Genomic DNA, 22,164 nt, shown 5'->3' with positions numbered 1-22,164 from the left:
GTTATTTAGTAATGTATTGTTTAGCCTCCATGTGTTTGTATTTTTACAGTTTTTTTCCTGTAATTGATATTTAGTCTCAGAGCGTTGTCGTCGGAAAAGATGCTTGATACAATTTCAATTTTGTTAAATTTATCAAGGCTTGATTTGTGACCCAAGGTATGATTTATCCTGGAGAATGTTCCATGAGCACTTGAGAAGAATGTGTATTCTGTTGTTTTTGGATGGAATGTCCTATAAATATCAGTTAAGTCCATCTTGTTTAATGTGTCATTTAATGCTTGTGTTTCTTTATTTATTTTCATTTTGGATGATCTGTCCTTTGGTGAAAGAGGGGGGTTAAAGTCCCCTACTATTATTGTGTTACTGTCAATTTCCCCTTTTATGGCTGTTAGCATTTGCCTTATGTATTGAGGTGCTCCTATATTGGGTGCATAAATATTTATAATTGTTATGTTTTCTTCTTGGATTGATCCCTTGATCATTATGTAGTGTCTTTACTTATCTTTTGTAACAGTCTTTATTTTAAAGTCTATTTTATCTGCTATGAGTATTGCTACTCCAGCTTTCTTGTGATTTCCATTCACATGGAATATCTTTTTCCATCCCCTCACTTTCAGTCTGTATGTGTCCCTAGGTCTGAAGTGGGTCTCTTGTAGACAGCATATGTACAGGTCTTGTTTTCGTATCCATTCAGCCAGTCTGTGTCTTTTGGTTGGAGCATTTAATCCATTTACATTTAAGGTAATTATCGATATGTATGTTCCTATTACCACTTTCTTAATTGTTTTGGGTTTGTTTTTATAGGTCTTTTCCTTCTCTTGTGTTTCCCACCTGGAGAAGTTCCTTTATTATTTGTTGTAAAGCTGGTTTGGTGGAGCTGAATTCTCTTAACTTATGCTTATCTGTAAAGGTTTTAATTTTTCCGGCGAATCTGAATGAGATCCTTGCTGGGTAGAGTAATCTTGGTTGTAGGTTTTTCCCTTTCATCACTTTAAATATGTCCTGCCACTCCCTTCTGGCTGCAGAGTTTCTGCGGAAAAATCAGCTGTTAACCTTATGGGGATTCCCTTGTATGTCATTTGTTGCTTTTCCCTTGCTGCTTTTAATATTTTTTCTTTGTATTTAATTTTTGGTAGTTTGATTAGTATGTGTCTCGGCATGTTTCTCTTTGGGTTTATCTTATATGGGACTCTCTGTGCTTCCTGGACTTGGGTGACTATTTCCTTTCCCATGTTAGGGAAGTTTTTGACTGTAATCTCTTCAAATATTTTCTCAGACTTTTCTTTTTCTCTTCTTCTGCTGGGACCCCTATATTTCGAATGTTGGTGTATTTAATGTTGTCCCAGAGGTCTCTGAGATTGTCCTCAATTCTTTTCATTTTTTTTTCTGTTTTCTGCTCCCTGGCAGTTATTTCCACCATTTTATCTTCCAGCTCACTTATCTGTTCTTCTGCCTCAGTTATTCTCTTATTGATTCCTTCTAGAGTATTTTTAATATCAGTAATTGTGTTGTTCATCACTGTTTGTTTGTCCTTTACTTCTTCTAGATCCTTGTTAAATGTTTCTTGTATTTTCTCCATTGTGTTTCTGAGATTTTGGATCGTCTTTACTATCATCACTCTGAATTCATTTTCAGGTAGGTTGCCTATTTTGTCTTCATTTATTTGGTGTTGTAGGTTTTTACCTTGCTCCTTCGTCTGTAATGTATTTTTCTGTCGTTCCATTTTTTTTTGTTTTCTTGATGGGTGGTGCTTGTATTCCTGTCTTACTGGTTGTTTGGCCTGAGACATCCAGCACTGGAGTTTGCAGGCAGTTGGATAGAGCTGGGTCTTGGTGCTGAGATGAATACCTCCCAGAGGCCTCACTACGACTGACATTCCCTGGGGTCTGAGGTTCTCTGTTAGTCTAGCGGTTTGGACTCGGAGCTCCCACCACAGGAGCTTGGGCCCGACCTCCGGCCTGGGGACCAAGATCCCGCAAGCCAGTCGCTGGGGGTTCCTCCCGTCCCCTTAGGTGTCCGTGGTCCCCCACCGGTGCCTGGTAGGTACCCTAAATGTGAGGAGACACGAATTCCGTATCCTCCTAGTACGCCATCTTGATTCCGCCCCATCCTTACTATCTTACTCTACTTTGAATTAATAGCATATCACTTCATGTTCAACATAAGAACTTTACAAAAGTACTTCACAGAAAGCACAGTGTCATTTACTTTTCTATTGCGTTTTGTGTTATTATTATATTTATTACTTCTACATCTATTAAATTTCTACCATTCATTAATATTGTTTTCACTTTAGTCAGTAGTCTTTTTTTTTCCTTTTGGCCACGCCATGCAACATGTGGGGTCTTAGTTCCCTGACCAGGGATCAAACCTGTGCCCCCTGCAGTGGAAGTGCAGAGTTTTAACCACTGGACTGCCAGGGAAGTCCCCTACTCAGTAGTCTCTTAAAGAAATTTTAAGAATATTGTTTTATGTTAGCAATATATTTGCCATCTCCAGTGCTCTTCATTCCTTCCCACAGATCCAGGATTCAACTTGGAATCATATCCAGCCTAAAGTACTTCATTTAATATTTTTTGTACTGTGGGTCTACTGGTAACAAATACTTTCTGGTTTTTTTGTCTTTATTTTGCCTTCATCTTTTTTTTTGGCTGCGTTGGGTCTTCGTTGCTGCATGCGGGTTTTCACTAGTTGCGGCAAGCAGGGGCTACTCTTTGTTGCAGTGCACGGGCTTCTCATTGCAGTGGCTTCTCTTGTTGCAGAGCATGGGCTCTAGGTGCACGGGCTCAGTAGTTGTGGCACTCAGGCCCTAGAGTGCGCGGGCTTCAGTAGTTGCGGCTCACGGACTCTAGGGCATGTGGGCTGCATTAGTTGTGGCTCGTGGGCTCTAGAGCGCAGGCTCAGTAGTTGTGGCGCACGGCCTTAGTTGCTCCATGGACATGGGATCTTCCTGGACCAGGGATCGAACCCATGTGCCCTGCATTGGCAGGCAGATTCTTAACCACTGCACCACCAGGGAAGTCCCTGCCTTCACTTTTAAAGGATATTTTTGCTGGGTATAGGATTCTTTTTTTTTTTTTTCAGCACGTCAAGGATGTCATTCCTTTTTCTTTTGGCTTCCACTGTTAATGATAAGTCAGTTTTGATTCTTCTTGTTTTCCTGCATATAAGGTGTTTTTTCCTTGACTGCTTTTAACTTTTTCTCTTTTCTTTTATTTTCAACAATTGACTAAGGTGTGCCTAGGTGGGATCTTCTTTGTACTTATGCAACTTATGGTTCACTAAACTTCTTGGATCTGTCGGTTTATGTCTTTCATAGATTTTGGAAATTTTTCAGCCATATCTCCTTAAATTATTCTTCTATATTATTCTCTTTCTCCTCTCCTTTTGAGATTCTAATTACATGTATTTCAGACTAGTTTGATATTGTTTCACAGGTATATGATGCTCTGTTATTTTCATTTTTTTCCCCTCTGTTTCATTTTGGATTATTTCTATTGACCTATCTTTAAACTCACTGACCTTTTCTTGTGCTATGTCCAATCTGATGTTAAACCCATCTAATGAATTCTTTATTTCAGATATGGTATTTTTCAGTTCTAGAATTTCCACTGTGTTCTTTTTTATAGTTTCCATTTCTCTGCTAAAATTCCCTTTCTGTTCACCCATTTTGTCCATCTTTTCACTGAATTCTCTGATCAATTTATAATTCCAGCACCTGGGTCATCTGTAGCTCTGCTTCAAATGACTTTTTTTAAAGTTCTTAATTTTTAAAAAGTTTTTATTTTTAAATTTTTTATTGAAGTATAGTTTCTCTACAATATTATCTTAATTTCAGGTGTACAATATAGTGATTCAGTATTTTTACAGATTATACTCTACTAAAAGTTATTAAAAGATAATGGTTATTAATTCCTTGTGCTATTCAGATGACTTTGCATGTTCGACATTGTGTTTAAAAGAACAGTAGACACTGAAGTAGATAATGTTTTTTTCCCAGAGAGAACACACCATTTTCTTTGTCTGGTAGCTAGGATAAGGGGCAGATCATTTCAGTCCAACTAGGGGTTATGCTGGGATTGTACCGAGTTGTAGTTTTATTTAAATTGTTTCAGTTTACCTCTGATTTCACATATTTGAGAGTGAGATCAGTTCCTTCCTTCATCAGGGCTTTGGGATCTAAGTACCCAAGGCCATAGAAATCTTTCTTTGCTTTTTAGCTCACACCCAGTTTCCTGTGAAGCTCCACTTAGGGGTTGATTTCCTTGATCTGATTAAGACTTGAGCTGGGTGGGGGCTGGGTTACTTAGTTGCACTTCAACTCTGCTATACATAACAACATGGATAAATCTCAAACACATAATGATGAGTGAAAGAAGCCAGATAACAAATGAGTACAAACTGTATGATTTCCATGTACATAAAGTTCAGGTGAAATTAATCTGTAGCATTAGAAATAAGAACCACGCTACCTTTGGGAAGGAGAGAGGGGTAGTGACGAGGAGGGGGCATAAGAAGGGCTTGTCTCAAATGCTGGTGATGTTCTGTCTCTTTACCTGGGTGGTGGTTACCTGGGTGTGTTTACGTTGTGAAAATCTATTGCACCATATACTTGACGATTTGTGTTCTTTTCTCTATGTGTGTTATAGTTCAAAAACAAAAAAGAAAGTGTGTATGGTGGGGGAGGAGCTCTTGCACAAAAAAACAAAGTTAAAAAGAAAAATCTAGCTATAGAATAGAAGATATTTGCCATTCTATAACAAAGGACTTGTATCCAGGATATTTTGTTTTAAATTTTTCTACAAATCAAAAAGAAAAGGACAGAAGGAGAAAAAGCAACCCAATAGAAAATGAGCAAAGGATAAGAAAAAGCAAATAAGAGAAGACGAGGCCTGCATAGCCCATAAACATGAAAAGGTATTCAACCTCACTAGTAATCCTGGAAATACAAATTAAAACCTTATTGAGGGCTTCCCTGGTGGCACAGTGTTTGAGAATCCGCCTGCCAATGCAGGGGACATGGGTTTGATCCCTGGTCCAGGAAGATCCCACATGCTGTGGAGCAACTAAGCCCATGTGCCAGAACTACTGAAGCCCTTGTGCCTAGAGCCTGTGCTCCACAACAAGAGAAGCCACCGCAATGAGAAGCCCACGCACCGCAATGAAGAGTAGCCCCCGCTCACCGCAACTAGAGAAAGCCCACGTGCAGCAATGAAGACCCAACACAGCCAAAAAATAAAATAAATAAATAAATAAAATAAATTTATTAAAAAAAAAAACTTATTGCGATACCATTTCACACCCACGAGATTGGCTGAAGCTAAAATGTCTAACAATACCAAGTTGGTGAGAATATGAGGGAGCAGAAAGTTTCATACACTGCTAGTGATAATGTAAATTGTTATAATTTAGAGATCAGATAGATCAGTTATTGACTTGGAGATACAGTGATTCTAAATTTCTACAATTCTACAAAGAAAGATACTCTTTATTATAAAGATCTTGTCCCACATTTGCCAATGGATACATGCACAAGGATGTGCATTGCAAATTTGTTTTTAATAGCAAAAAATTGGAAACAGACCTAAATATCCATCATTAGAGAAACGGAGAAATACCTTACAACAGTTAAAATGAATAAAGTAGATTTACATGTATCAACATAATAAAATCTTGAAAACACAATATTGAATGAAAAAAGCAAGTAGCAAGGGGTATATATACTGTGAAAACATCTAAGTTTTAAAAGAAAAGTACATATTGATACATATATGGTAAAAGTATAAAAATATAGTCAGGGACTTCCCTGGCAGTCCAGTGGTTAAGACTCTGCACTTCCGCTGCAGTGGGCGGGTTCGATCCCTGGGTGGGGAACTAAGATCCTGCATGCTGCGTGACTTGGCCAATAAATAAATAAATAAATAAATAAATAAAAATATAGGAAGGATATTCACCAATTTCAGAATAGCTGTTACCACTGGGCAAGGAAGAGAATAAGGACAGTAAGGGGCTACTTATTTCTTAAAAAAAAAAAAAGTACATATGGAAAAGTGTTAACATCAAATCTGGGAAGTCAGTACATAGCTGTTTAATAAGTGTAATATTCGCTCTACCTTGTTGTTTGTTTACTTGAAATAGTTTTTTTTTTTTAAAGTTAGACTGGGGCTAGGGTATGAGGTGTATTGGAAGCCTTTCTTCCTTTTCCAAACACTCTTCATCTTTTAATTCTTTATAGATACAGCTTTCCCCATCACTTTACGTCTATATATTGGTTTGTGCCTTATCACCAGTAGATCAAGGAGAAGGGTGGGTTCTGATGTAATCTTCTTTGGTCTTCCTTGTGTCTTACCCTCCAGGGTTCATAGTAGAGCTCAACAATATCTTTTCAGTATGCTTTTTATCAGACTTAAAATATTACTCTCCAACAGAAATGTGTTTAAGTTCAAGAACCAAGTGACTGATTTAGAATTTAAAAATAAGTGAAAAGTTGTCTTCTTTCATTTCACATTTCTGCTCAAAAAAAAAAATACCGATTGTAAAGTATTATTTAAGATTTAAATAATATTGCTTGCCATTTCAGTTGATAAGTGTATGGATAAATAGTTATAAAGTGTCTGTTTTTATACTCTTCATTTTTTAAAATTTCTGAATTATAACTATATAAACACTTTTTAAAAACTTACCTACTAAGTCGTGTCACTCTAGCGTATTAACTGTTTCCATATAATTATTGAGGGTTTTTAATTTTAGAAACAGAAAAATTATGTTGGTGTCAGGAACTTCTTTTGTGGAGTAGAGTAGTGTAAATACTCATATCTCACAGATTATCCCTGGGAGAGGTCAGAAGTTTACATAAGTAAATAAACATGTTAAGAGTCCCTCCCACTTGTTGAATAACTTGGTTGGTAAGCTTTGTGCTAGGCAACAGGCTTTCTCTCTCTTCCTTGGCTCAGATAAAATTCAGAGAATAAAAAGGTTGCTTTTGTTGTTATTGTTTTGTTTTGTTTTCCTTGCAGGTTAAACACTTTAAGATGAGAAACATTGATGTTTGTTTGAGCTCTGAAGGGACTGAAGTGATTTTAGCTACATCAAGTGATGAAAAACACCCACCTGAAAATATAATTGATGGGTAAGAGTTACGTTCTTTCTTCCTTAAAGTCTTAATATTAGGTCAGTGAACCCCCTGAGTACTGAGATTATGTGTTTTACAACAACTAGCACTGTTAAACATAGTTTAATAAATGTCTGGTGAACTAAATTACCTGACTACCCACTTTAGTACCATCCCTGGAGCTAATTCAGTTGTGTATATTTAGGGTCTTGATCCTTTTTTTTTTTTTAATTTCTTTATTTAATTTATTTATTTTTGGCCGTGTTGGGTCTTCATTGCTGCGCGCAGGCTTTCTCTAGTTGTGACGAGCGGGGGCTACTCTTAGTTGCGGTGCATGGGCTTCTCATTGCGGTGGCTTCTCTCATTGCGGAGAATGGGCTCTAGGTGTGTGGGCTTCAGTAGTTGTGGCACGCGGGTTCAGTAGTTGTGGTTGTGGGCTCTAGAGCACAGGCTCAGTAGTTGTGGTGCACGGGCTTAGTTGCTCCGCGGCATGTGGGATCTTCCCGGACCAGGGCTTGAGCCCATGTCCTCTGCATTGGCAGGCGGATTCTTAACCACTGTGCCACCAGGGAAGTCCCTGATCCTTTTCTTTATAATTCCTAAACTGAACTTTTTATAAAAATAGTTTTTAAAGATGTGATCTAACAAGGCAAAACTTCAAACAACAGCTACCTCATTTTATGGAAGTATACATTTTAATATCTGGTTATGGTTTTATTCCAAGTTTTTCTTGGTAAATAGGAATATAAATAGTGTGACTTACTATCTACCGCCTATTTTCTTTCTGGTCTAAGCAACATCTTTGCTGAACTGAATGCTTCACTTCTTGCTACCCACCTGCATTGTTTGGTTCTCAGCTTCTTGATATCATTCCAGTTACTGCTCTTCACTGTGCTAGAGCTTATTCTAGGTAGAGATAGATATCATTCTCAGACTTCTAAATTCCAGGAAAAAAGTAGTTAATGGAAGAACTTCCTTTTTTAAAAAATTGAGGTATATGGGACTTCCCTGGTGGTTTAGTTGTTAAGACTCTACACTTCCATTACAGGGGGTGCGGGTTCAATCCCCGGTTGGGGAAGTAAGTTCCCGCATGCCACAGCCAAAAAATTTTTTAAAAAATTGAAGTATAGTTGCTTTATAATATTATGTAAGTTTCAGGTGTACAGTGTAGCAATACACAATTTTTAAAGGTTATACTCCGTTTATAGTTATTATAAAATATTGGCTATAATTCCTGTGTTGTACAGTATATCCTTGTAGCTTAATTATTTTATTCATAGTAGTCTGTACCTCTTAGTCCCCCAGCCCTATCTTGCCCCTCCCCACTTCCCTCTCCCCACTAGTTTGTTCCCTTTATCTGTAAGTCTCTTTCTTTTTTGTTACATTCACTTGTTTGTTTTATTTTTTAGATTCTGCATATAAGTGGTATACAGTATTTGTCTTTCTCTGTCTGACTTAATTCATTAGCAAATACCCTCCAAGTCCATCCAAGAAAAACTCCTTTTTTAATAGTTCTGGCAATTTTATTACCCTCTTGAGTTCTCTTTCTTGGTATTTGTACAGTGATCTAAGTTTGACTCATGGGATCATATAATTTTAGAGCTGGAAGGACTTATGAGTTCATCTTATCGAAACCTTTCATTTAAACTTGTGGTAAGAGAGGTCTAAAGAGGTCAGGTACTTGTTTTAACTACTGAAGGCAGAGCCAGTTATAACATAGATCTCGTGGCTCGTTGTGTTCTATTGTGAGGTCCATGTATCTGTATAAAATTCTAGTAATTGGACCTGTTCCTTTAAACCCAGTTGTTACCTCCTCTCTGACTGACATCTGTCCCTTTCCCTCAGGTAGGATAGTTTCCCTTTTTGGTGGGCTCCAGTAGAATTTGATATATACCTCTATTATCTTATTTATTCCTTTATTATATAATTGTTTATTTTTAATGTATGTCTCCCCTCTCAACTGGAAATTTCTAGAAGTCAGAGACTATGACTTCATCTTTGACTCCACAGTGTCTTAAAATATTTGTGGAGTAGCTTGTGAATTAGACCATCAAAGATTAGTCATACATACACTCACACGTATACACATATACATACACACATACTTACATATATGCATCTGTTAATATATATTTGCATAGGGCTTTATAGTTTTATAGATGTTATGTCATTAGACCCTCACAGTAAGCTTGGGGAGTAAGAGGCCAAAAAAAAAAGTATTTTCAACCTCATTATAAAGGCGGCGAAAAAAATGATCAGAGGTAAAATGACTTACTCAAAATCATACAGATAAGCAAGTATCAGAATCAAAACTAACACTCATGTCTTCTAACTCCCAGTTTCTAAAACTTAAGGTTTGAATAAAAAACTTAATATATGTGCTTCTTAATCCTTCTTAGTTTTTTATTTTCTGAAATTCAGGTAATAGATATTTATCTCACTCTGCCTTAGAGTAGAGATATAAATGTAGGAACTGCTATGAGGATCACAGACCTATAGAGATTTACCTTAAATCATTTGCCAGAAATAGAGATCTTTCCAAAAATACTCCTTGTCTTTGATTGGAGATAAATCAAATTTTCAAGGCAAGATCAATTTACCTTACACCCTTTTGGTGACCTTTCTTTCAAGGGAATATGTTTATAGATCATTAAAATTGGTTGTTATATGTAACATAATATTTTAGACTTTATCAGTCCATACTAATGAATAAGTACATAATATTTTTTAGATTAGACAAAGACCCTTAATACAGAAAACTATATGGAGTAAAGTAGTTACTGACCCGATAACTGAACAGAGCACGTCAGAGACTTTTAATTCATATGCATTTCCAACAAATACAATTAGATTTTATATAGTAGATAGTAAAATTTATTCTCTGCTCATAAGTTGATTTATCTAAATGGAAGTAACAATAGAATTATTTGGAGAAAACAGTGCTATAAATTTGCCCCTAATGGATAGTGCTCCCAATTCTCAATTTCCTCAGAAATAGAGTTTTAAAAAGTGATTATATTTCTACTTCCTCTTTTTTTTTTTTTTTTTTTTAATTATTTATTTATTTATTTATGGCTGTGTTGGGTCTTCGTTTCTGTGCGAGGGCTTTCTCCAGTTGCGGCAAGCGGGGGCCACTCTTCATCGCGGTGCGCGGGCCTCTCACTGTCGTGGCCTCTCTTTTTGCGGAGCACAGGCTCCAGATGCGTAGGCTCAGTAGCTGTGGCTCACGGGCCCAGTTGCTCCGCGGTATGTGGGATCTTCCCAGACCAGGGCTCGAACCCGTGTCCCCTGCATTAGCAGGCAGACTCTCAGCCACTGCGCCACCAGGGAAGCCCTCTACTTCCTCTTGACTCTACTTTTGACCCCTGGTGTTTAACATGTCAATGAAAAAGGAGAAAAATTCTACACAAGAAAAATAATGAGTTAGAAAAAGTAGAAGAGAGAAAGAATTGGTTCCTTTGGCATAATGTAAAAGAATGAGAGATTCACAGTTAAAATTCCTGGGTAAGTGAACTATGTGTGTTACTTTGGGCTAAGAATATATGTGTTATTCTTTGAGCCTCAGTTTCCTGATCTGAAAAATGGGAATAATACCACCTTCCCTGACTACCTCAGAGTTGTGAAAAAATTACATGACTTTTTTTATTATCACATGAGATGATAGATGTTGAACAGTCAATGGCTATAAGGCCTTGTTTTAAAGGAAACTACTATTTTGATGACTTCATATTACTTAATTACAGGAATTCAGTTATATGTTATTTTAAAATCCAAGTGCATCTCTACATATCTTTATGTCATTGCATTGATCATGTTCATTAAAAGCACCCAAGAAAAAACATAGGGCAAGTAAAAATTGTTTAATTTATTTAAATAAATAAAATTTTAAACCATATAAATATAAATAAAAAGAAATTATGAAATAGTAAGCATAGTATAAAAAAAATCAAGAATTGTGAGTTAGAGACCTGGATTCTGTTTTTTTCTTTTTTTTGTAACACCTTTATTGACATATTATTCTCATACCATAAAATTCAACCATTTAAGATATACAATTCAGTGGCTTCCAGCATATTCAGAGTTATACAGCCATCTGCACAATCCATTTCAGCACCCCAAAAAGAAACCTCACACACTTTCATTGTCATCCCCTATCCCCATGAGCCCTAGACAACCACAGATCTACTTTCTGTCCCTATAGATTTGCTTATCCAGACATTTCATATCAATGGAATAATATATATGTTGTCTTTGGACTGCCTTCTTTCACTTACATGTTTTCAAGGCTCATCCATGTTGTAGCATGTATCAGTGCTTCATTCATTTTTATTGCCAAATAATTCCATTGTATGTATATGGAAAATTTTATTTACCCATTCATCAGTTGATAGATATCAGAATTGTTTCTACTTTTTGGCTGAATTTTCCCCAGTTTTATTAAAGAATACCAGCTTACAGATCCTAGGAACTCAGCAGACCCCCAGCAGGATGAATAAGAGACCACATCATAGCCAAACCGCTGAAAAACAAAGATAGAGAAAAATTTTAAACAACTGGAGCAAAAAAATACATTACATACAGGAGTACAGTGGTACCAGTGACAGCCAACTTTGCATCACAAGCAGTGGAATTCAGGTGACAATGGAACCGTATCTTTAAAATGCTGGGGGAAAAAGAGAAACAAACAAATAAGAAAACTGTCAACCCAGAATTCTGTGTCTAGTTAAAATATCACTAAAAAATATAGGATATAAGAAAGACTTTTCACTTACCACAAACAGACTTGCATCACAGGAAATGCTAAAGAAAGTTCTGCAGGTTGAAATGATAAAAATACTAGATGGAAATTCAAACATTCAGGAAGAAAGTAAGTGCATTGGAAATGGTAAATATTTCAGTAAATATAAAAGACTATCTTTTCTTTTAATATTTTTGAAAGGCAACTAACCACTTAATGGGAAAAAACATTTTGTATTGTGGGATTCATTATATATGTGTGTATAAAATATATTAAAACAGTGGCACAAAAGTGGAGTTCAGTGCAAATTGACTGTCATGAGGTTTGATAACCTTGAGAGCAGACACTAAAAATAAGAGGTATAGTTAAATAACTCATAAAGGAATTAAGCAGCATTAAAACTTTTTTTGATTCACTCAAAAATAGATAGGAAAGGAGGGAATTACCTGGTGGTCCAGTGGGTAAGACCCCATGCTCCCAATGCAGTGGGCATGGGTTCGATCCCTGGTTGGGGAACTAGATCCCGCATGTGTGCTGCAACCAAGAGTTCACATGCCACAACAAAAAATTCTGCATGCCGCACCTAAGAAGTCTGCATGTTGCAACTATAAGCCCACGTGCTGCAACTAAGAGCCGGCACAGCCAAAATAAATAAATAAATTTTTTTAAAAAAAAGTAGGTAGGAAAGGAGAAATGGTACAAGAAAAAATAGATGGGAGGGACAAATAAAAAATGAATAGCAAGACTTAAACCCAACCGTATCAATAATTATATTAAATGCCAGTATTCTAAACACTTCAATTAAATGGCAGAGAGGGTTATACTGGGTAAAAATGAAAGACCCAAGTATATGGTGTCTGCAAGAGATGTACTTTAAATATAAAGTCATGAATATGTTGAAAATAAAAGGATGAAAAAGATGCACCCTATCAATAGTAAGCATGGGAAAGTGGCTGTGGCTATAGTCATATCAGACAAAGTAAAATATAAGATAAGGAGTATTTCCATATATAAAGGGGACATTTTATAATGTTAAAATATCAATTCTTCAGGAAGAAATAACAATCTAAATGTACATTGACCTCATAATTGATATTAAAAATACATAAAGCAAAAACTGACAGATGGGAACTTCCCTGGTGGTCCAGTGGCTAAGACTCCACCCTCCCAGTGCAGGGGGCCTGGGTTCGATCCCTCGTCAGGGAACTAGATCCCACATACTGCAACTAAGAGTTCACATGCCACAACTAAAAATCCCATATGCCGCAACTAAGATCCTGCATGCCGCAACTAAAGATCCCGCATGCCGCAACTAAAGATCCTGCATGCTGGGCTTCCCTGGTGGCACAGTGGTTGAGAATCTGCCTGCCAATGCAGGGGACACGGGTTCGAGCCCTGGTCTGGGAAGATCCCACATGCCACGGAGCAACTAGGCCCATGAGCCACAACTACTGAGCCTGCGCGTCTGGAGCCTGTGCTCCGCAACAAGAGGGGCCATGATAGCGAGAGGCCTGCGCACCGTGATGAAGAGTGGCCCCCGCTTGCCGCAACTAGAGAAAGCCCTCGCACAGAAACAAAGACCCAACACAGCCAAAAATAAAAAATATAAAAAATAAATAAATTTAAAAAAAAAAAAAAAAAAAGAAGATCCTGCATGCTGCAACTAAAGATCCCGCATGCCACAACTAAAAGATCCCGCATGCCACAACTAACGGTCCTGCATGCCGCAACAAAGACCTGACACAGCCAAATAAATAAATAAATACATAAATATTCTGACTTCCCTGGTGGCACAGTGGTTAAGAATCCACCTGCCAATGCAGGGGACATGGGTTCAATCCCTGGTCCAGGAAGATCCCACATGCTGCAGAGCTACTGAGCCTGCATGCCACCACTACTGCACTACTGAGCCCACGCACCGCAACTACTGAAGCCTGTGTGCCCTAGAGACCGTGCACCACAACTACTGAGCCCACGTGCTGCAACTACTGAAGCCCATGCGTCTAGAGCCCACGCAGTGCAACAAGAGAAGCCACTGCAATGAGAAGCCCACGCACCACAATGAAGAGTAGACCCTGCTTGCCGCAACTAGAGAAAGCCCGCATGCAGCAACGAAGACACAACACAGCCAAAAAAAAAAAAAAAGAATGTTTTAAAACCAGTAATTAAATTTCTCCCTTAGGAAGCTAGATAACAAAGAACAAATTATACCAAAAGAAAGTAGAGGACAATAAATAACAAAGGTAAGAGCAGAAATCAATGAAATAGAAAATAGACAAATAGAAAAAATTATCAAAGCCAAAAGTTGACTATGTGAGAAAAAATAGTACCAATCTTTCAGAAACCCTTTCAGAAATAGAGGAGAAACATTTCCCAGATTGTTTTATGAGAACAGCGTAACCCTGATACCAAAACCTGACAAAGACATTACAAGAAAGGACAATTACGGAACAGTATTCTTTGTAAACATAGACACAAAAAACCTTTTAAATTGAATTCAGCTAATGGAGTTTATCATAAGAATGCAAGATTGGCATATTCACCACATCACAGGAATACAGATTGAGTGTAATTTACCATATTGCCAGAACAAGGGAGAAAAAAAATCATATGATCATTCCAAAAAATCATTTGACAAAATTCAGCATCCATTCATGATAACAACTCTCAAAAAATTAAAAAGAGAAGGGAATTTTCTCAGTTTGATAAAGGCATCTACTAAAAATTTTCAGCGTAATAGTGAAATAAATGCTTTCCCAATAGAACAAATGAGTATGTATAACAAAACAGAAACAGACTCACAGATATAGAAAACAAACTAGTGGCTATCAGTGGGGAGAGGGATGTGGGGAGGGGCAAGATGGGGGTATGAGATTAAGAGATACAAACTACTGCATACAAAATAGATAAGCAGCAAAGGTATATTGTACAGCAGCGGTCCCCAGCCTTTTTGGCACCAGGGACCGGTTTTGTGGAAGACAATTTTTCCACGGACCAGGGGTTGGGGAGGGGGTGGTTCAGGCAGTAACGCAAGCGATGGGGAGCGGCAGGTGAAGCTTCACTCGCTTGACCACCGCTCACCTCCTGCTGGGCGGCCTGGTTCCTAAAAGGCTGCAGACCGGTACTGGTCCGTGGTCCAAGGGTTGGGGACCCCTGTTGTACAACACAGGGAAATATAACCATTATTTTGTAATAACCTTAAATGGAGTATAATCTATAAAAATAGTGAATCACTGTGCTGTACATCTGAAACTAATATAATATTGTAAATCAACTATGTTCGGTTAAAAAAAAATGCTTCCCCCCAGTATTGGAAACAAATCAAGGATGTTTGTTCTCACCATTTCTATTCACTATTGTCCTGGAGGTCTTAAACAATGCAATAAGGCAAGAAAAGATATAGAAGTCATAAAGATTGGAAAGAAAGCAAAGTTATCTTTATTCAGTATAGTATGATATCACTTATTTGTGGAATCTAAAAGATACAACAAACTAATGAATATAACAAAAAATGAAGCAGACTTACAGATCTAGAGAACAAACTAGTGTTTACCAGTGGGGAGAGGAGAGGGGGAAACTATTGGGTTTAAGATAGGCTCAAGGATGTATTGTACAACATGGGGAATACAGCCAATATTTTGTAATAACTGTAAATGCAAAGTAACCTTTAAAATTGTATAAAATTTAAAAAAATTTTTTAAAGAAAATTAGTAGACATATTATAATGACGATAATGATCAAAATGCACCCTTGTGGTATTTCCCTAAAGAGCCTTCCTCTTCCAGATGGCAACAAGGAAAACTAAGTTTTGGAATGAGTCCTCTTTACATATCTTGTAACCAAGTAGCCTTTTGAACTATTCATAATATTTATTTGAGTTTCAGTTTCTCCAGGGCTGTGTGTGTGCGTGTGTGTGTGTGTGTGTGTGTGTGTGTGTGTAAAGCAAGAGCTATTGGCCACTAAAAAAAAAATTGCCTTTGTTCACAGATTATGTGAATCTACATAACCAACCCTAAGGAATCCGCAAAAAAATGCTAGAGCTAATAAGTAAATTTAGCGAGGTCAATACACAAAAATCAATTGTATTACTATATACTAGTAGGAAACATTTAGGAAATGAAATTTTAAAAAATTCCAATTACATTAGCATTTAAGACATTAAATAGTTAAAAATAAATTTAATAAGACATGCAAGACCTTTACACTCAAAACTATAAAATGTTGCTGAGAGAAATTAAAGAACTAAGTTAATGAAAAGATATACTATATTCATGATTGGAAAACTCAATATTGTTACAGTGGCAGTTTCTCCCTTAAATGACCTATAGATTCAGTAAATCTCAATAAACTTTTACATAGAAATTAGCAAGTTGATTCTGAAATGTGTATGGAAATGCAAACTAATCTTGTCAAACTAATTTTGAAAAGAAGAAATCTTAAATTATCTGATTTCAAGATTTAAAATAAATACACAGTAATCAAAACAGCAAGGCATTTTTGTAAAGATAGATCTATATAGATCAGTGGAACAGACTAGAGAGCCCAGAAATAGACCCACACATATAAAGTCAATTACTTTTTGACAAAAGGCTAAGGATACAGAAACAGATCAATGGAATAAAATGGAGGGGCAGAAGTACATACACCCATAGACAGTCCATTAATTTTAGGAAAAGACACTAAGGTAATTCAATAGGAAAAGGAAAGTTTTTTTTTTTTTTGGCTGCATTGGGTCTCTATTGCTGTGCGCAGGCTTTCTCTAGCTGTGGTGAGCAGGGGCTACTTTTCATTGTAGTGCACGGTCTTCGCATTGTGGTGGCTTCTCTTGTTGCGGAGCACGGACTTTAGGTGCATGGGCTTCAGTAGTTGCAGCACATGGGCTCAGTAGTTGTGGCATGTGGGCTCTAGGGTGCACAGGCTTTAATAGTTGTGGTGCGCAGGCTCAGTAGTTGTGGTGCATGGGCTTAGTTGCTCTGCAGCATGTGGGATCTATCTGGACCAGGGATCAAACCCGTGTCCCCTGCATTAGCAGGCAGATTCTTAACCACTGCGGCACCAGGGAAGTCTTTTTAACGTGTGCTGCTGGAACGACTGAATAAACATGTGGATAAAAATAAACCTCAACCCCTACCTCATACTAAACACAAAAATTAATTCAATATGGATAATAGAACTCAATTCAAAGCTAAAATAATTAAGTTTCTAAAAGAAAATCTAAGAAAGTACTTTTGTGACAATGAAGTAGCAAAGATTTCTTAATAAAGACACAGGGTTTCCCTGATGGTGCAGTGGTTAAGAATCCGCCTGCCAATGCAGGGGACATGGGTTCGAGCCCTGGTCCGGGAAGATCCCACATGCCGTGGAGCAACTAAGCCCATGTGCCACAACTGCTGAGCCTGCCCTCTAGAGCCCACGAGCCACAGCTAGTGAGCCCTTGTGCCACAACTACTGAAGCCCACACACCTAGAGCCCATGCTCCACAACAAGAGAAGCCACCTCAGTGAGAAGCCCGCGCACTGCAATGAAGAGTAGCCCCTGCTCGCCGCACCTAGAGAAAGACCATGCACAGCAACGAAGACCCAACGCAGCCAAAAATAAAGAGAGGGAGGGAGGGAGGAAGGAAGGAAGGCAGGTACAAAAATTACTAAGCATAAAAGAAAAGAGTAATAAAACTGGACTTCACCAAAAATAAAACTAATACTCATTGAAAGACACAATTAAGGGCTTCCCTGGTGGCATAGTGGTTGAGAATCCTCCTGCCAATGCAGGGGACACGGGTTTGAGCCCTGGTCCAGGAAGATCCCACATGCTGCAGAGCAACTAAGCCAGTGTGCCACAACTACTGAGCCTGCGCATCTGGAGCCTGTGCTCCGCAACAAGAGAGGCCGCGATTGTGAGAGGCCCACGCACCGCAATGAAGGGTGGCCCCCGCTTGCCACAACTAGAGAAAGCCCTCGCACAGAAACAAAGACCCAACACAGCCAAAAATAAATAAATTAATTAATTAATTTTAAAAAAATAAAAAACAAGCTATAGCATAGTCTATGGTGATAGGAATCAGAGCAGTGGTTGCATAAGGGAGGTTGTTTGGAGGGAAGAGAAGGGAAGTTTCTAGAGTGATGGAAATGTTCTTTATCTTGATTAGGGTATTGGTTACCTTGTGATATTGGTTACATAAGCATATACATTTATCAAAACTTTGAATTGCACACTTAAGAGAAATTCCACTGTAGGTAAATTTTACCTCCAAAAAAGAAAGAAAAACCTTATATAATTAAAATAGAAGTGATTATTTCTGTAGTCAGTACTATATATGTGTGTGTGTGTCTAGGTATATATGTAATTTTACATAGTATATGACCCACATTGAGTGCATGTTTTAATTTTTTTCAACAAACATCTGTTGTGTATCTGCTGTGGGTCAGCCATTGTGATTGTTGCTGGGGATATAAAGGTGACTAAGAGAAAGTGGCTGGACTTAAAGAGGGTGTAGCTGGAGCAATAAAAACACAAGAGAAAAGTGCTAATGTAAAAATGGATGCTGTGTGTGAGGTGAGTGCAAAGGAGGGAGAAAGTTATTGTGATTTGTTGGGGTTGGAGAGATGTGACCAAAAAGTGAATAAACTTTTGCACGGGAAGAAGGGCTTTTTAGGTCAAGAGAACCTCATGGACTAAGGCACAGAGGCATGAGCCTACATGACGTGTTTGCAGAATTTTAATTGGTCCAACGTGACTACAATAATGGGAGATGATATCATGATGGGGGACGATATACTTAATGATGGGACCAGATTGTACAGGGTCATAAAATGCCATACTGAGGAGTTTAGATTCATAGGCAATAAGGGGTCACTGCTTTTACACAAGAGTGACATCAGTTCCATTTTTTAAAAAATATATCTGGTAGTAGTAAAGAATTATTAAAGTTGGGGAGAGATTAGAGGCAGAATGAACAGTTAGAAAGGGGTTGTGGGACTTCCCTGGTGGTCCAGTGGTTAAGACTCTGCGCTCCCAACGCAGGAGGCCCAGGTTCGATCCCTGGTCAGGGAACTAGATCCCGCATGCCACAAATAAAGATCCCATGTGCCACAACTAAGACCCGGTGCAGCCAAATAAATAAATAAATATTAAAAAAAGAAAAAAAAAGAAAGAAAGGGGTTGCAAGAATCCAGTGGTCGTTTATTTTTTTAAATAGTTATTCACTAGAATTTTGTGATTAAACATTTCTAAACATTTGGCTATTCCTTTCTCTTTTTCTTTAAAATTAACAATAGAAATCCAGAAACATTTTGGACTACCACAGGAATGTTTCCCCAAGAGTTCATTATTTGTTTTCACAAACATGTAAGGATTGAAAGGCTTTTAATCCAGAGTTACTTTGGTAAGCATGATATTTTCATTTCACTTCATTTCATTAATTTTCATCATCTTTCAGATTTTCCATAGGCAGAAGGCACATATGTACACTTTTGGCAAAACACTAATTTTTTTTTACCGCATGGAATCCAGTTTTATTGCTGGGGTTGATGGGTGGGGAGTATGGGTTAACTGCCTTGAACACAGTTAGCCTCTCTGAAACTGCAAATTTGAAACCCTTCCAAAGGACATCATAATTTCCATGCAATTTACTACGTGAAAGCCTTTGGCAAAAGACCGTGTTATGAATATAAGAAGCCAGCTTGTCAGAACACTAGGTTTCTTGACATCTTTATTCCAGATTCTTTTGGCTAGGGGTTCTCTGTCAAATTATTTCTGAAAATCTGATAACCCTGATTATTTGCATTTGCTAATTTTGATTCTTCTATTAATAATGGCATTTTCTGAGGGATTTAGGAAGAATATCTCCCACTGGAACATCATCCTAATCCTGTCTTTTGTTTATTTAAGGATAAAGTATGTCAGACAAAATCATGGCAGGAAACAGGATATATCCCAGATGACTCAAATGAAGAGACCTTATTGATGGGACTACTTACAGAATTATGGCCTGGGTTAAGGGAACAAACTAGGGATGGTGAGACACCCAGAAAGTGGCTACAGCAGTAAGCCATTACCTCCCCTGGACCAAGGGAAGGAACTAGTATTGGTGGAGCCCAGTGAGTGCTGGAGCCCATGCATAAGAGCCTGCCCAACAGGAGCTGTAACCATGAACGGACATAACAACTGTCAGACACGGCACTGAAATGGGAAGGGCGCGGAGGAAATACAACCTGATGTCACTTCCCCACTGCTCTTCAATTTCCTTCCAGTGCCTCCAGTTGGCCAAATCCAACCAGTAGTCAGTGGGCAAGTGAGTCCAGGTGAAGCAGTCCCCGGGGTCCTCCCCGCAGGGCACAGAACAGAGAAGGGGAAGAATGGATTTGGGGTGAAGGGAACTGGTTTAGGGGTAAAGGAAAAAAACCAGTGCAGAAGGAAGATGACTGCATTCTGTCTTCTGTCATTAATTGTGAAGGCTCTGGAGTCAGACCTAAAGTCTGAATTCCAGTCTGGCACTTACTAGCTCTATATCATTGAACATTTCACCTGACTTCTCTAAGTTGCTTGATTTCTTTAAGCCTGTTTCCTCGTCAGTAAAGTAAGTTAATAATACCATTCTCCTAAGAGTGAAGTCAAGAGTCAATGAATATGTCTGACTCATAGTAGTTTCTCCATAAAGTTTTATGATCAAGACCACTAATGGTATTATTTACCAGTGTACAAAAAAAACCCCCGAAAACTAGATGATTCCAAATGCAGAAAGACCCTACTAGCTTTGTGTTGTATTCTTGCAAACACTTGTAAGATTACAGTTACACAGTCTGGATTTTACCATAGGGACTTATGGAAAAAACAGAGTGAGTGAGTGATTTTCAGAACATGTTGTTCCTGATCGCAGTACTTTGTGCAGTCCCACCAACGCCTGACGGTCTCAGACAAAGGAAAAAAAGCAATATAGGGACAGCAACATAGAATTAGGTAGATAATTAACACTTTATTTTGTTTATTTACAATGTCAGTGCGGACCTTGAGGATTGAAAAGAGCACTTCTAAAGAGCCAGTTGATTTTGAGCAGTGGATTGAAAGAGGTATGTGCTGTTTCGCCAATGTGGTTCTGATCATGAGGAAGTAGAGAATTGTCCTTTACTCTGTATTTCCAACTGGGCTGCATTTTGGTGAATAAACATGACTTGAATGATTCTTGTGACATATTTAGAGCCTAGAAAACCCAGGTTTGAATACAAAGATACTTCTTCACTTACTGGTTATGTAATTGTTAACATGTTACTTAATTTTTCTGAGTTTCAGTATCCTTATCTGAAAAAATGGAGATGATACCTACTATTTAAAGTTTTTGAGAACACAGTGTCTGGCATATGGTAGACAAACATAAATATTAGTTTTTCATCTTTCCGTCCTTCCTGATTAATGGTACTATTTAAATATCATCAACAGAATTGGTAGCCTCTAGTTAAAAACAGCATATTGCCTTCATATGTCTATCTCTGTTCCTTCCCAAAATACCATGAAAATAATAATAAAGGAATAAAAAGAGGCATAAACCTACAAGGGCAAAAAATAAAAACAAACAAAAAGCCAAGAAACCAAAACAGATGTGAGAGATCAATATATATTATGGAAGAGAGGAAGCAGATGAAGGAGTAGTAACTTCTGTAGCAGAATAGAGTATAACCTAAGTACCTGCCGAGGAGAATATCAACTGAGAAGCAAACCAGTTTATCCAACAGAATCCCAGAAAGGTCTAGAACTTGAAGGCAAAGTTACCATGGAAAGTGTGAGTGAGGCATGGTCCAGAAAACAAAGGTGATTAGTTGAACATCTATATACAAAGTATATATATGTATATATATATTAAAAAGGATCCTAGGTACCTTCTCCTACCCTATAAAGCTAGTGACCAGTCTTTCCTCCCACAAACCACCCCCAAGAGGTGACTAGGAACATTGAATGTTGAGGCTCAGGACTCAGGGAGACCAGGCATAGTAAAGAGAGTGAGTGAGACACAGAGTGGAAAACAAGGGATTTAAGTGGAAGCCTACATATTGAGTGGTGGGAACTCCAGCCTCCTTCCTGTGCTCTGTTCAGCAACCAGGAATATAGCCCCAGCCAGATTGGAGGATTCATCTTTGGAGAAACTGAATGGTCCCAGAAGATCTATGGATACTGACACAGGCTAGCTCATTCCTGGTTACCCTATCAAAGTCCGGTAGTCAATGAGTCTGGCTCATGCACATTTTTCAAATGATCTATTCGTGAGTAACAGAAGCCAAAAATCACCAGACTTACGATGAAGGCCTTAAAACCTCAATATAATGAA

At 38.0% G+C, this 22,164-nt stretch overlaps 1 protein-coding gene and 1 non-coding gene across 7 annotated transcripts in view; both read left to right on the top strand.

The window, feature by feature from the left end:
- The window catches only part of IFT25 (intraflagellar transport 25), a 35,105-nt gene that overhangs the window by 8,988 nt on the left and 3,953 nt on the right, over positions 1-22,164 (top strand). For 5 of the 6 annotated variants that reach the window (XM_059923004.1, XM_059922974.1, XM_059922993.1 and 2 more), the window contains exons 2-4: positions 7,017-7,129; positions 19,124-19,230; positions 20,846-20,914. In XM_059923004.1, the coding sequence (XP_059778987.1) occupies positions 7,032-7,129; positions 19,124-19,230; positions 20,846-20,914 (274 nt within the window). In that variant the 5' untranslated portion in view covers positions 7,017-7,031. Of the gene's footprint in view, positions 1-4,860; positions 4,918-7,016; positions 7,130-19,123; positions 19,231-20,845; positions 20,915-22,164 lie in introns of those variants that run through there. The other variant, XM_059923015.1, reaches the window with a different exon arrangement.
- Positions 18,827-18,899, top strand: TRNAG-CCC (transfer RNA glycine (anticodon CCC)). The gene has a single exon. It is a non-coding gene; the product is annotated as a tRNA-Gly (tRNA).

This window comes from Balaenoptera ricei, chromosome 1 (genome assembly GCF_028023285.1).
Source record: "Balaenoptera ricei isolate mBalRic1 chromosome 1, mBalRic1.hap2, whole genome shotgun sequence".
In the NCBI taxonomy this organism is placed as follows: Eukaryota; Metazoa; Chordata; class Mammalia; order Artiodactyla; family Balaenopteridae; genus Balaenoptera; species Balaenoptera ricei.
Note: the sequence above shows the minus strand (reverse complement) of the source record. Positions and strands in the feature narration are given on the sequence as shown.